Below are 12,471 nucleotides of genomic sequence, written 5' to 3'. Positions count from 1 at the left end.
TTTTTGCTGTTTCCTTCTTTTTTTTTTTTTTTTTTTTTTGGATGAGTGGGATTGTGTTCCTGTCTTACTGGTTGTTTGGCTTGAGGCTTTCAGCACTGGACTTTGTACACTGTTGGGTAGAGTTGGGTCTTGGTGCTGAGATGAGGACCTCTGGGAGACCTCACTCCTATGAATATTCCCTGGGGTCTGAGGTTCTCTGTTAGTCTGGTGGTTTGGACTCGGAGTTCCCACCACAGGAGCTTTGGCCTGACCCCTGGCTCGTGAACCAAGATCCTGCAAGCCACACGGAGTGGCAAAAAAAAAGGGGGGGGGTAGAATGATGACAAAGAAAAAAAATAAAATTAGACTAGGAAACTAGCAGATATGTTAGAAAGAATATAAAAATTAAAATATAGTTGAAACAACAACCAGAAGGTAAAACAGAACCACAGTAGTAAGAAAGGAGGAGAGGAAAAAAAAAAAAAGAAAGGTGGAAAAGGCCTTGGCTGTGGAGGGTGGGGCCTAAGCAGGGACGGGGCTTGGGTGGTAGGCGGGACCTATGGTTAGGACTTATGCTTAGGGCTGGAAAAGGCCCGGGGAGGGGGCGCTTAGGCTCAAGGAACAGAAGGGGCTCAGAGGGTGGGGGACCCCACCTGGGAGCTCAGCAGGTCTCCGGGCTCAAGTGGCCAGGGCCATCCCAGAGGGCCCCCTCCCACCTGCCTCTCTTGATCTCCCTGGCCTCCCTCCTATGCCCCCAGGACCCACGCAGCCCCGAGGGGGCCTCTGAGGGGGTAGGACCCAGCCCGAGAGCCAGGCAGACTTCTGCCGATTGGGCAGGGGATAGCATGCTCCCCCCGATCCGAGCCCCCAAGGGTCCCTCCAGGCGTGGGAAACCCTCCCCTCCCTCCAGCCACCCCTCAGGAGCGCTGGTCCTATCTGGCCTCCACTTCTCCTCCCCTCTCAGTCCCCCCACATCCTACCAGTTCGCTTGGGGTTTCCTCCTGTCACCTTGGGCGTGGAGGTCCCCCACCAGCATCCTGCAGGCACCCTAGTTTTGGGGAGACGCAGACTCCACGTCTTCCCACACTGCCATCTTGACTTCGCCACCCCCCATGTGGCATTTTAGAATCCCCATACCTCCTGGAATTTCCATCATCCTTGGACTCTGTTTACACTGGGAAAGGGCCTTTATCTTTCTTGACCTTTTACTTAACCCAAGAGGGGAATCCCTAGCAGAAAGGAAACCACAGTGCTTCCTTTGCCTGCTTCCTGCTTCGGCAGTCTGGCACGTCCTAAGCCTTTCTTTACGCACATGGTTACAACACAACTCTAAATTCTCTTTCTTAACCAAGAAACTCCTCCCACTGCTTTCTTCGGTGGTCTACCTCCCCACTCCCCCACCCCACAAAAAGCAGATCAGACTGAGACAGAGGAGGACAAGTGGTTATTACACAGGCCAAAGACTAGGCCTTTTCTCAGTCTGTGCCTTAAACCTTGCTCAGAAATAGCTATTAGTTGTCTCTGGGCTAATGCCTGTGACAAGAACATGGATAATAGAAGCACTTGTTGAGTGGTTAATTACCAGAGAGCACTGAGCCTATGTAGAGGTTTTGAGGCATTTAATTTCAGGTCCTTGAGGCAAGGGAGAGACTTTATCTCCAGAGGATTGTGGCCCTTCAGCATCAGTATTTAGATTCAGGAAGGTGGCACATTTCTTTTAATGTTTTTTTCACATCACAGCTCTCCCTCACATTTGCGGACTTCATAATTCTGAAATCCCATGTGGTCCTGTAAGATGTAGTAGTAATCGCTGTCTAAATAGCTGGACAGAGTACCACACTACCTACTAAATTGTTATGGAGGATTAGTTAATGCATGTGAATTGCTATGTAAACACGATACAAATGTAAGGTGACATTATTTGAAGGCAGAATGGTTGCCATTTTGTAAAGAAGCATAGTCTTGTAGTTTGAATTCTTTAAAGAGAAAGAATGTGTATTTCCTCAGAAATAAAGCACTTTTGATTCCCTCCATTGTATTTTAAGGACCTCTCACCCCTATCAGAGGGTGGCATTTGCCCCTCAGAGGGTGGCATTTTTGTAGAATCAGTATGTGAATTGAGCCATTTCTTTTTAGTTTGTGGTCTGTGAACTAGATCAGCGGTTTGGAGGGACTTACTGTCTAATCTTACAGTTGTGGGAATGAAGGCAATTATCCCACCAAGAACGAGCTGTCTGACATATCCTCTAACTCTTGGGCTGTGTATGTCCCCTCTTGCTTGGATGTCCACATTTTCAACTCAACTAAAGTCATGTTTTGCCTAGGGGTCTATTAGTATGCCATTTGCTACCAACAAATACACCAAAAACACAGTTGCACTTGTTGGAGCAACAGCTGAAGGCTTTCCAAAGGTTCTGTTTCTCTGAATGCCCTCATGAAGGAGGAACTCTGGTTTTATATACTTGATCCAAAATCCCTTTCTTGACATAAGTTAAATGAAATAACATGGGTAAGGCACCTGACACACAGGTGATCAGTTCAGTAGATTTTAGTTCCCTTCTCCTACCCTTTCTAGAAACTGCCAAATGGCTATGACAGAGTAAATAGGATCTTTCTAAATTTCATTCATTTAGCCCTAAGGTTGGCAGTATCAGCTGGACTTATTTTGCACAGTTGACCTTTTGACCTTCGTTGAAGAAGCCTGTGATTCACATGCCCCCATGTATAAGTAGACTTGCCTTTGGGTGTACCACTGTCTTCATTATCTTGATTGTGTTAGACTGGATGGTCTCCACTTTTATTACTATGCTTCTAAAATTTGCAGGGGCTGTGGAGTGGGGTGTGGAGATAACAGAGTCATTTGTCTGAATCTGGTTCTCCTCAAGAAGCTTCTCTCTTGAGTTTCTCAGTGTTCCACCAAGGGAAAGAATCTAGTGATTCTCTAGAGGCTGGTTTCACATGTGTGTTTTAAGAAGCAGTCTTTCAGATTTAATACCTTTCCTTGGTACAATTACATAGAACTCTGAACTCTTTAGATTCAGATCATCATTAGAGGAATGGAAGATTTGGATATGGTTTAAGAAGAGTAATTTTACGGTTATTTTGGAGGTGTCGTAGATACACAGGGAAAGCTTTTCCAAGCAATACCTACCATTACAGATGAAGAGTGATAGATACTGTGGTAGAGAGAACTTTTTCCTAGGCAGTGTGCCTGGTGAAGATGAATGCTGAGTGAAAGTAAATGCGGAGTGCTCTTAACATACAGGGAGTGTGTGCTTCAGGGGAGCAGCAGCACATAGCTGCTATGAGAACGTTGGCTCCTTAAAGAAGGCATAGAATGGACCTAATGGGTTAGCTACAAGTGTGTACCATGTATCAGGCATGTGGGACTACACAAGGTATATATCATTCTAATTCTGTTGAGTTCAAGATCCAAACTAGTGTGGGGGAAAAGGATAAAAAGCAAAAACAATGTGAATATGACAGTATATGATTGAGTGTTAATTGTGTGACACAGTCTGAGTGTTGTAGGGCATTAGGGAAGAGGGAATTAGTGTTAACAGTAGTGGTTAAAGGAGGCTTCATGGTTAAGGCTGGAAAGATAGGTACGATTTGGGTACACTGAGTGTGTACGCTTTTGGAAGTCAGGGATTCATTTCTGCTTACATTTTACAGCAGAGCTTTGCAGTTTTGATGCTAAATGCTTTGGTGACCCTGGGTAGGGAGTCAAGAGACTGTGGTACTGCTAGTCTTGGTCTTCCCCTCAAAGGACTGAATAACTTTATGGAATCATGAGTTTCCTCATTTGTAAAATGAAGTCTCTGGTAGCTCTGATATTTTTGATTATTTAATGGTTAAATGCAGCCTACAAGGGGAATGCTACCTCCTAGTGGAGAACCTATGGTACACATTGTCAAATAGGGTTTGCTTTTATCAGACTGTTGGCAAAACACACATCATCCTTCCAACCTTGGAAGAGAAAAGTAGACCAGAATAATGGCCTGCCTTCGTGAGATGTGTAATTTCACATTCTTACAGACACTTTGAACATTGAATCAGATGTTTTGAATAGCAGAACAACAGTCAGTGGGGATATTGATAGAGGTTTTCTTATTAGCTTTTTGTACTGACTGATATAAAGTCTTGATGATACTCTTATTATTATTATTTATTTGGCTGCATTGGGTCTTAGTTGCAGCATGTGGGATCTTCGTTGTGATGTTCAGGCTTCTCTCTAGTTGTGTGCAGGCTCCAGAGTGCGTGGGCTCGGTAGTTGCAGCGCGTGGGCTCTCTAGTTGTGGCGCACAGGCTCAGTAGTTGTGGTGCACGGGCTTAGTTGCCCCGCAGCTTATGGGATCTTAGCTCCCCGACCAGGGATCGAACCCGCGTCCCCTGCATTGGAAGGCGCATTCTTAACCACTGGACCACCAGGGAAGTCCCTTGATGATACTCTTTGAATGCTTAGTCCTGGGCAAGCGAAGAGGGTCTACTTTAAAATACTTAGGATAATTTGTTTTAAAATTTTATTCTATTAGTTATAAAAATGAGAGTAATGCAGTATGAAACTTATGAAGCTTAACTGATAAACTGGACAACTTACCCAGATCCTTGTGGCCTACTATATAGCACATTCACTTCACTTTTGATCCAGATAAAACTTAGTCTAGTCATCTGGTTTTCTTCACCAAATTTTTTGTTCCTACAGAATAAAATATAAACTCAGACTTGGATTGCAATTCTAGCTCAACCAAGCTCTGAGACCTTGGGCAAGTTATTTAACACTCTGAGCCTTAATTTCCTCATCTGAGAAATTTAGGAATAATAATATTCACCATATATAGGATTATGTTATGAGGATTAAGTGAGAGTATAAGATATAAAATACGGATCACTTTCTGGGTATATAGTAATAGGTCTAATTCATTATATTACCTTCTTCATCCTCATCCTCAATTTAGCTCCAGCCTAACTTTTTTTTTTGTGGTACGCGGGCCTCTAACTGCTGTGGCCTCTCCCGCTGCGGAGCACAGGCTCCGGACACGCAGGCTCAGCGGCCATGGCTCACGAACCCAGCCGCTCCGCGGCATGTGGGATCCTCCCAGACCGGGGCACGAACCCACGTCCCCTGCATCGGCAGGCAGACCCCCCAACCACTGCGCCACCAGGGAAGCCCCAGCCTAACTTTTGAGGCTTATATTTGCTGTTACCCATCACCCACCCACAAGCTCGCATGCGCGCACACACACGCACATCTACCTACTTTATGGCTACTCATGGCCTCCTAAGCAGGGCCTGTACTTTCTTCCCTACATGTTTTGGTTTGCAGGTTCCCCTCAGCCTTAAATATCTGTCTCTCCCATCTCTTAAAATCCTGTACACCTTGTATGACCCAACTCCCCCACTTCCTGTTAAGCTTTCCTTTATTCTTCCAATTGTAATTAAGTTCGTGCTACTTTCTTTGCATTCCACTTTCAATGTGTACCTTTGTTGTAGAAGTTAATACATAGTGCTTTATATTATGGTTGTAGCTTTTTAGGTGAGCCTCTCCACGAGACTGTGAGCTTCTTAGGAGCAGAGATCATAATTTATCTTGGTGCCTTGCACATAATAAGCCCTCAGAAAAACATTGTTAGGGTATTAACATGTTAAAAAACAAAACAGAAAAACCTTTTTACATTTGTTTTGATTTCTAGGTTTAGATTAAATGTAGAAATATATTCATTATTTTTGTTATTTCCACTGAGTATCCATGGTATGTTAGATGGTTGAAATAGCAAGTTGGTTTTCAATATTGTTTTAGTCTTTTGGCAATTCTTTACGTTTGCTGGATTTTAAACTAATATCAAGAATAAAGGTAGTTATCAGGCAGAGATGTTTTTTAGGGAAAGAGACCTTCATCCCACTCAGGAAGTCTGCAAATAATTTACTGAATTAAGGGCAGGATTGAGTAGGGATTTCATTGAGAAAATGAAATCGACTTGGATGATATGTTATGAATAGAAGTATAGAGTCTACAGTAGGTCCTATACTAGAAAAGGGGTTAGGAAATTGAATGATTAAGTAAACAGTGGCCCATATGCCATATGGAGTACTATGTAGCAGTTAAGAAGTAAGTATGAGGTGAATCTACAAGCACTGAAGTTTTTGCGGTAAGCGGGCCTCTCACTGTTGTGGCCTCTCCCGTTGCGGAGCACAGGCTCCGGACGCTCAGGCTCAGCGGCCATGGCTCACAGGCCCAGCCGCTCCGCAGCATCTGGGATCTTCCCGGACCGGGGCACAAACCTGGGTCCCCTGCATTGGCAGGCAGACTCTCAACCACTGTGCCACCAGGGAAGCCCAGCACTGAAGTTTTTGGAAAGATTTTATTAAATGAAAAGAAGGAAGCCTTAGAACAACATATACATTATGATCGCATTTATAAGTATGTTTTTAATTATATTTTCCTGTGTACATTTATATACATACAAAGGCGTAAATAGTGTGTTATCTTCTGACAAGGTCTAGAAAGATATACACCAAGTTCATAACCACCTCTGGGAAGGAATGTGTGGATGTGGGGATCGAGGAGCTGTGAAGATGGGCCTTTTGTTTTTGTTTCCTTTGCTTCTGAATAATTTAAATTCTTTAGTAAGGGGACATATTTATATGTTTCTTGTATAGCTAAAAAATAAATGAAACACCAGAAAGGAAAAGGATTGGGAGAGGTTTGGGGGACTATATTCTACAAAGGCTATTTTTATTTTCATTCCATCCTCCTTTTTGGGGTTTTAGGCCTTTGGGCTATTGTCATTTAACCAAAAAAAGAGTGGGGAGTTAGAAGTAGTCTTCAAAGTAATTTTTAAGAATATTATTTTCAGCTGGCAGAGAGAGGTACAGCCATAGTGTCACTTCCAGTTCCTTTTATAAGTTTCTATTTAAGGAGCCTTAAAGCACTTATCTCTAAAGATGTATCATGCTGTTGCCTTCATACTATCTCATTCAAGAAGCTTTGGAGGGGAAAGCATATACCAGGAGGGAAAATGTTAAACAGCCTAAGGTTCAGCTTATTATATATGTCTTGTATCTTTTTCCTGGGGGGATTTCTTTGCTCTGCACCTCTATATGAAATCAATTAACAGATATATATTGTAGGTTAATGGCAAAACCTGGTGTTTGGGTATTCAGCTAAGAGTGTTAGCTCAGTGTATTAACTAACCATTGTAAATCTTATAACCAGTTAGCTTTATTCTGTTCTGTAGCTAGCTGTCAGTCAAGCTATTAACTGTATCCAACATTTTACAATTGTAAGAAAATGTACATCCAGTGAAAGAAACTTAGGTGGATCATTACAAATCCATCACTATATTTTAGGTACCTTAGGACTTCCTTGGTGGCGCAGTGATTAAGAAAAAGTGGGGAGTTGTATAGAGAATGTATAGGGAGTAAAGAAGCAGATGTAGAAATATCTTTTGAAGAGTTCTCTGTGGAAAACATGTAAGAGCAACTGGTATATGAATTTTAAGATCTGAAATGCTCTGGTGTTATATCCCCATTTTAATACAAATCATAATCTAAGATTGATAAAGAAAAAACAAATAGAATAATGAAATCCTCTCTCTGATCATATATGCCTTTAGTTACTAGATGCTCTTGGAGGTTTCACAGTGGTCTGGGGTGAAAAAGGAAGACAGTTTATTTCTCATACCCTTCATTCCTTAGCACACAGTGATGTCCTTGGAGATTTATTTTGATAACTGGCTGTGTAATTAAAAACAAAACACATGGGGATATATGTATACATATAGCTGATTCACTTTGTTATACAGCAGAAACTAACAACACTGTAAAGCAATTATACTCCAATAAAGATGTTAAAAAACAAAAACAAAAAAACGGTGGATTTTTTTTTTTTTTAAGCAGAGCTAGGATTCATCTGGGTTCTAGAGCTCTGTTACAAACCTTAAAGCGTTGTGGGATTTAAATGAGCAAACCAGAATTCTCTAATTTTGCAGTTTGGGTTATTATCTTAATGTTATAGTTATATGTACTCTCTCATTCCTGTGCATTCCCTATTGGGAATTTGGTGTGTTTTCTTCTCAAAACCACATTTGACTAATACTATGATGCTCACACTTATGCTAATAATATTGCTTATTTCTTAGACAAAAGTGGAAAGGCAAAGTAAAATGCTTTATTAAAGTCAGAAATCTTGGAAAAATAATATATCTTATTTTATAGGCTACCATATTATAGTACTACTAAGGAGGTTTTAATCAAAATTAAAGTATAAAAAAAGTCTGAGATGGAAACATATAGACAGTAGGGAAGGGAAGAAGCCCCAATTTTAAAATGTGTTAGAATGATGACAGAAGAAATTTTAAGTTTGCCGAAACTTTTAAAAAGACTCCTCTGTTATGTTGTGTTCTTGACTGTAGCAGTTTTTTCAGGGAGTGTGTTCATAATTCCTTTCTTTTCCAGATTGCAAAAGTTGAGAAGCTCAAACCTTTGGAGGTAGAGCTACGACGCCTAGAAGACCTTTCAGAATCTATTGTTAATGATTTTGCCTATATGAAGAAGCGAGAGGAAGAGATGCGTGATACCAATGGTGAGGGGAGGGAAGCTCTTGTTTCTTAGTACGTGCACCGTAAAGGAGATAGATCCCCAAACTTTAAATTCTGGTGTACCTTTTTCTCAGATTTGCCAAAGGGGGTTGTGTGGAAGGATAATTGCTTACTTCCGTGTTGTTGCTCTACAGGTAAATGAGCCTTGTTAAATTTTCAAGGGAATAGCAGTTTTTTCTGTGATAAGCAGTTGACCATATTCTCAGTCAGCTCATAGTGTATCAAACTAATAGTACTAATCTTTGTAATTTTTAACATTTATGTATAGGATAATGAAAATTTAAGAAAAAAACTTATCTGAGATCCTACTGTAAGGCCTAGGGGCAGAGTGAAGCTAATTAATTGCCTTTTCCCCCTGGCCGTTTACCCTACTGAGCCTCACTTCATTACATTTACACTGCTTTTGCTTTTTTTTTTAGAGTCCACAAACACTCGGGTCCTGTACTTCAGCATCTTTTCAATGTTCTGCCTCATTGGTCTAGCCACCTGGCAGGTCTTCTACCTGCGTCGCTTCTTCAAGGCCAAGAAGTTGATTGAGTAATAAAGCCCAGTCTCCTCCCACCTTGTATCTTAGCCAGCAGAACATCGCTGGGATGTCCGTGGCCTAAGACATCCTACCAGCAGCACCATCAAGGCACGTTGGAGCTTTCTTGCTAGAACTGATGTCTTTTGGTGTGGGAGGACGTGGGTTACCACCTACACCCAATAAGTCAAAGAGGGACTTCTTTTTAACTTGGTAGGATTTGGACTGGTTTTGCAACAATAAGACTATTATTAGAGTCACCTATGACAAAAAATAGGGGTTACCTAGATAATGCCAAAGCCAGCATTTGTACTGGGTTTCCTCGTATGATCTGTTTGAACCATGTTTTCTTTCCTTCTCCCACTTGCTCACCAGCTTGGGCTTCCACTCTAGTTCTTTTACCAACATTTGTATGACCATGTTGAACTTGTTTCATTCTGATTGTCCTCTTTGGATTTCTGTGTGACAATACCATTAACTTTCTCTTGACCCTTAGCTGAAATGTTTAGATAGCTTCTGGTGGTACCCTTTCACAATTTTATGTCTCTTAAAAGTGTAATGGATGTGACACCTCATAGAAATGAGCTTTGAACTGTAGATTACTCTTAAAGAAAATTTCATTTTAGAGAATTAAAATATTTGTGCTCAGCCGCTTGAACTTCTTTCTTTTTGTGTATTTATGTGTGTTTAGTTCTATGCAGTTTTATCACATGTATGGATGTGTGACCACCACCACAAGATGCACAACCGTTTCATCACATGGATCCCTTGGGTACCCTTTTATAGCCACAGTCACCTCCTTCCTTAACCCCAAGCCCCAACCTCTGGCACCACTAATCTGTTCTCCATCTCTCTAATTTTGTAATTTTAAGAATGTTATATAAATGGAATCACATAGTATATAACCTTTTGAGATTGACTTTTTTCACTCAACATAGTGCCCTTGAAATCCATCCAAGTTGTTGCATATATCACTAGTTTGTTCCTCTTTATTGCTCATTAGCATTTCATGGTGTGGATGTACCACAGTTTAACCAGCATCTGAAGGACATCACTGTTGTTTTCAGTTTTGGGCCATTACTAATAAAGCTGCTGTGAACATTCATGTACATGTTTTTATGTGAACATAAATTTTCATTTCTCTGGGATAAGTGCCCAAAAGAGCAATTGCTGGGTTATCTGGTAAACACATGTTTATTTTTGTAAGAAACTGTCCTGCTTTTTTCAGAATGACTGTGTCATTTTACGTTCCCATTAGCAATGTATGACCAATCCAGTTTCTCCACATCCTCACCAGTATTTGCTATTTATTTTTAATTTTTTTAGTCATTCTGAGAGGCGTGTGTAATGATATTCATTGTGGTTTTAATTTGCATTTTCCTATTAGTAAATGGTGTTGAACATCCTTTCATGTGTTTATTTGCCATCTGTATTTCTTCCTGGTGAAATATCTGTTCCTTTGCCCATTTTATGATTAGATTGTGTGTTCTTTTTACTACTGAGGTTTTTTTTTTAATTGAAGTATAGTTGACTTATACTATTGAGTTTGAGGAGTCCTTATATATCCTAGATACAAGTCCTTTGTCAGTTATGTGGTTGCTTAAATTTTTAACATAACTTATACAAAGGAAAATATAAGTAAAATTTACGAAGTCTTCTTACATGGCAAGTCACTGACTTAATTTCTGTTCTTATGTATTCCATCTAGACAATTAAGTCATATGAAGTATTAAAAGGTAACACATCTGGAAGGATCATGAATCGAGTAAATACCTGAAAATATATGTTATAAAAGCAAATCCAATAATCACTTTGGGAATATGAGGTGCCTAAAGGCCAATACTAAGGTAAATAAGAGAAAGAGTGGACACGAATGATCATGTTCATAAACAACAGTGAAAAAATAACATCACTTGATATTTTCCCCACTTCTCCCAATAAAGTGGGTGGGAGTTTGTCCTTTCTGTAATCTCTTTTTTTAACCCTGCTGACTGTTACAGGGCTTGTCCCATCGCAATGACAAGCATTACAGGACTTAGGGCTCTGCAGCTTGCAGCTAAGAAGCAGCATGTTGGAATTAACAGAGAACAGTGCTGTCATGACCTGGATAAAGTACAAAGGGGAAAGAGGGAGTGAGTTATGTTGTTAAACTCCCAGGCTGTTCTGTAAATGTTCCAGCTATTGTGAACCCAAAAGCCTTTTTTTCCCCCCTCTTTTGACTCCCTCTATCCATTCCTCTGGTGTGGCATAAAAGTAGTGCTGTCATTAATTTGTGCAACATTGCCATCTGCTGTTAAGAATTGATAGATACTGTTTCTGAGAACCTGGCAGCCAGATCTCACCATAAGGGCAGCAGATGTTGAGAAAGTCTATCTGTGGTATTACATATACTAAACAACAGAGGATACATCCAAGCAGGGAAGAGAATAACCAGACTTGTGAGTTAAGATCCATCCTTAGACGTTTAAAGGTGAAATACTGTTCTGTACCATTAGCCTAACAAGAAACTTTCATATTTCTGACTGGTGCCTTTTCCCTTTTTAGAAACAATGAAAGCTACTCAGTTGGTTGTAGTCTTCTGTTCTGACAAAATGTCAAAGAAGAAGATAGGAGAGGAAAATACTTTATTTGGCTGATGTTTTGTTCCCACATGTGACTTTGTGAAACTGAAATTCTTTCCTGTCCTTTCCTTTTACTCATGCCAAGACTACAAACTTGGAATTTGTGCTTTTGGTTTAAAGTTCATTGATATCACAGTTTGATTTTATCTAAAAAGTAAAATTATTTGCCTTTGATAAAAGACTAGTGCAAGAGCAAATCAGCTTTAAAAACGAAGATGTTATCTGCTTTCTTCCATTTTTGAACCTGTTATTCAACAAAGCCTGTAAATTATTGATGAAAGTGATAGTTTTAAGTAAGCTTTGTTATACCATTGTCATAAACCCCTGTCATAACCTGTTTTTATGTTTGTTTAATGGAAAGAGGCATGTGGGATTTATGGATTTATACAGATTCACTTGTAAGTGTTGGATTGGGGATTTTTGTGTAAATTTCCTCAAATAAAGGCTAGCAGAAACTATTTTAGGTGTATTTTTCTGTTACTCGAGTATCTCCTTGTCTGGATTGGCAATAATTCCTCCATATTCCTCAGTATTAAAGTATGGCAAATTATATGTGACGAATTAGAGAAAAAATGTTTGTAATTTACTCCAGATGGATAAAGTTTATGTGAGCTAGTAAAAGTTTATTATACTTTATATATAAATGTATAAACTGTATATTAAAGTAATAATAATTATACATGTTCAGAAAGACCAAATAGGGTTCTGTAAGCCAGGAATTCTCTGTAGCTTCTCTGTTTTAGAAACT

The 12,471-nt window shown here is 40.1% G+C and overlaps 1 protein-coding gene across 2 annotated transcripts in view; it reads left to right on the top strand.

The window, feature by feature from the left end:
* Nucleotides 1–12,181, top strand: part of TMED10 (transmembrane p24 trafficking protein 10) — a 44,133-nt gene extending 31,952 nt beyond the window's left edge. For both annotated transcript variants that reach the window (XM_089907977.1, XM_022576520.3), the window contains 2 exons: nucleotides 8,437–8,563; nucleotides 8,999–12,181. In XM_089907977.1, coding sequence (XP_089764103.1) covers nucleotides 8,437–8,563; nucleotides 8,999–9,120 — 249 coding nt within the window. In that variant the 3' untranslated portion in view covers nucleotides 9,121–12,181. The remainder of the gene's footprint in view (nucleotides 1–8,436; nucleotides 8,564–8,998) is intronic.
* The last annotated feature ends 290 nt before the right edge of the window (nucleotides 12,182–12,471 follow it).

This window comes from Delphinapterus leucas, chromosome 2 (genome assembly GCF_059928025.1).
Source record: "Delphinapterus leucas isolate spDelLeu-1000000601 "Yukka" chromosome 2, BTC_Dleu_Yukka2, whole genome shotgun sequence".
NCBI lineage: Eukaryota > Metazoa > Chordata > Mammalia > Artiodactyla > Monodontidae > Delphinapterus > Delphinapterus leucas.
Note: the sequence above shows the minus strand (reverse complement) of the source record. Positions and strands in the feature narration are given on the sequence as shown.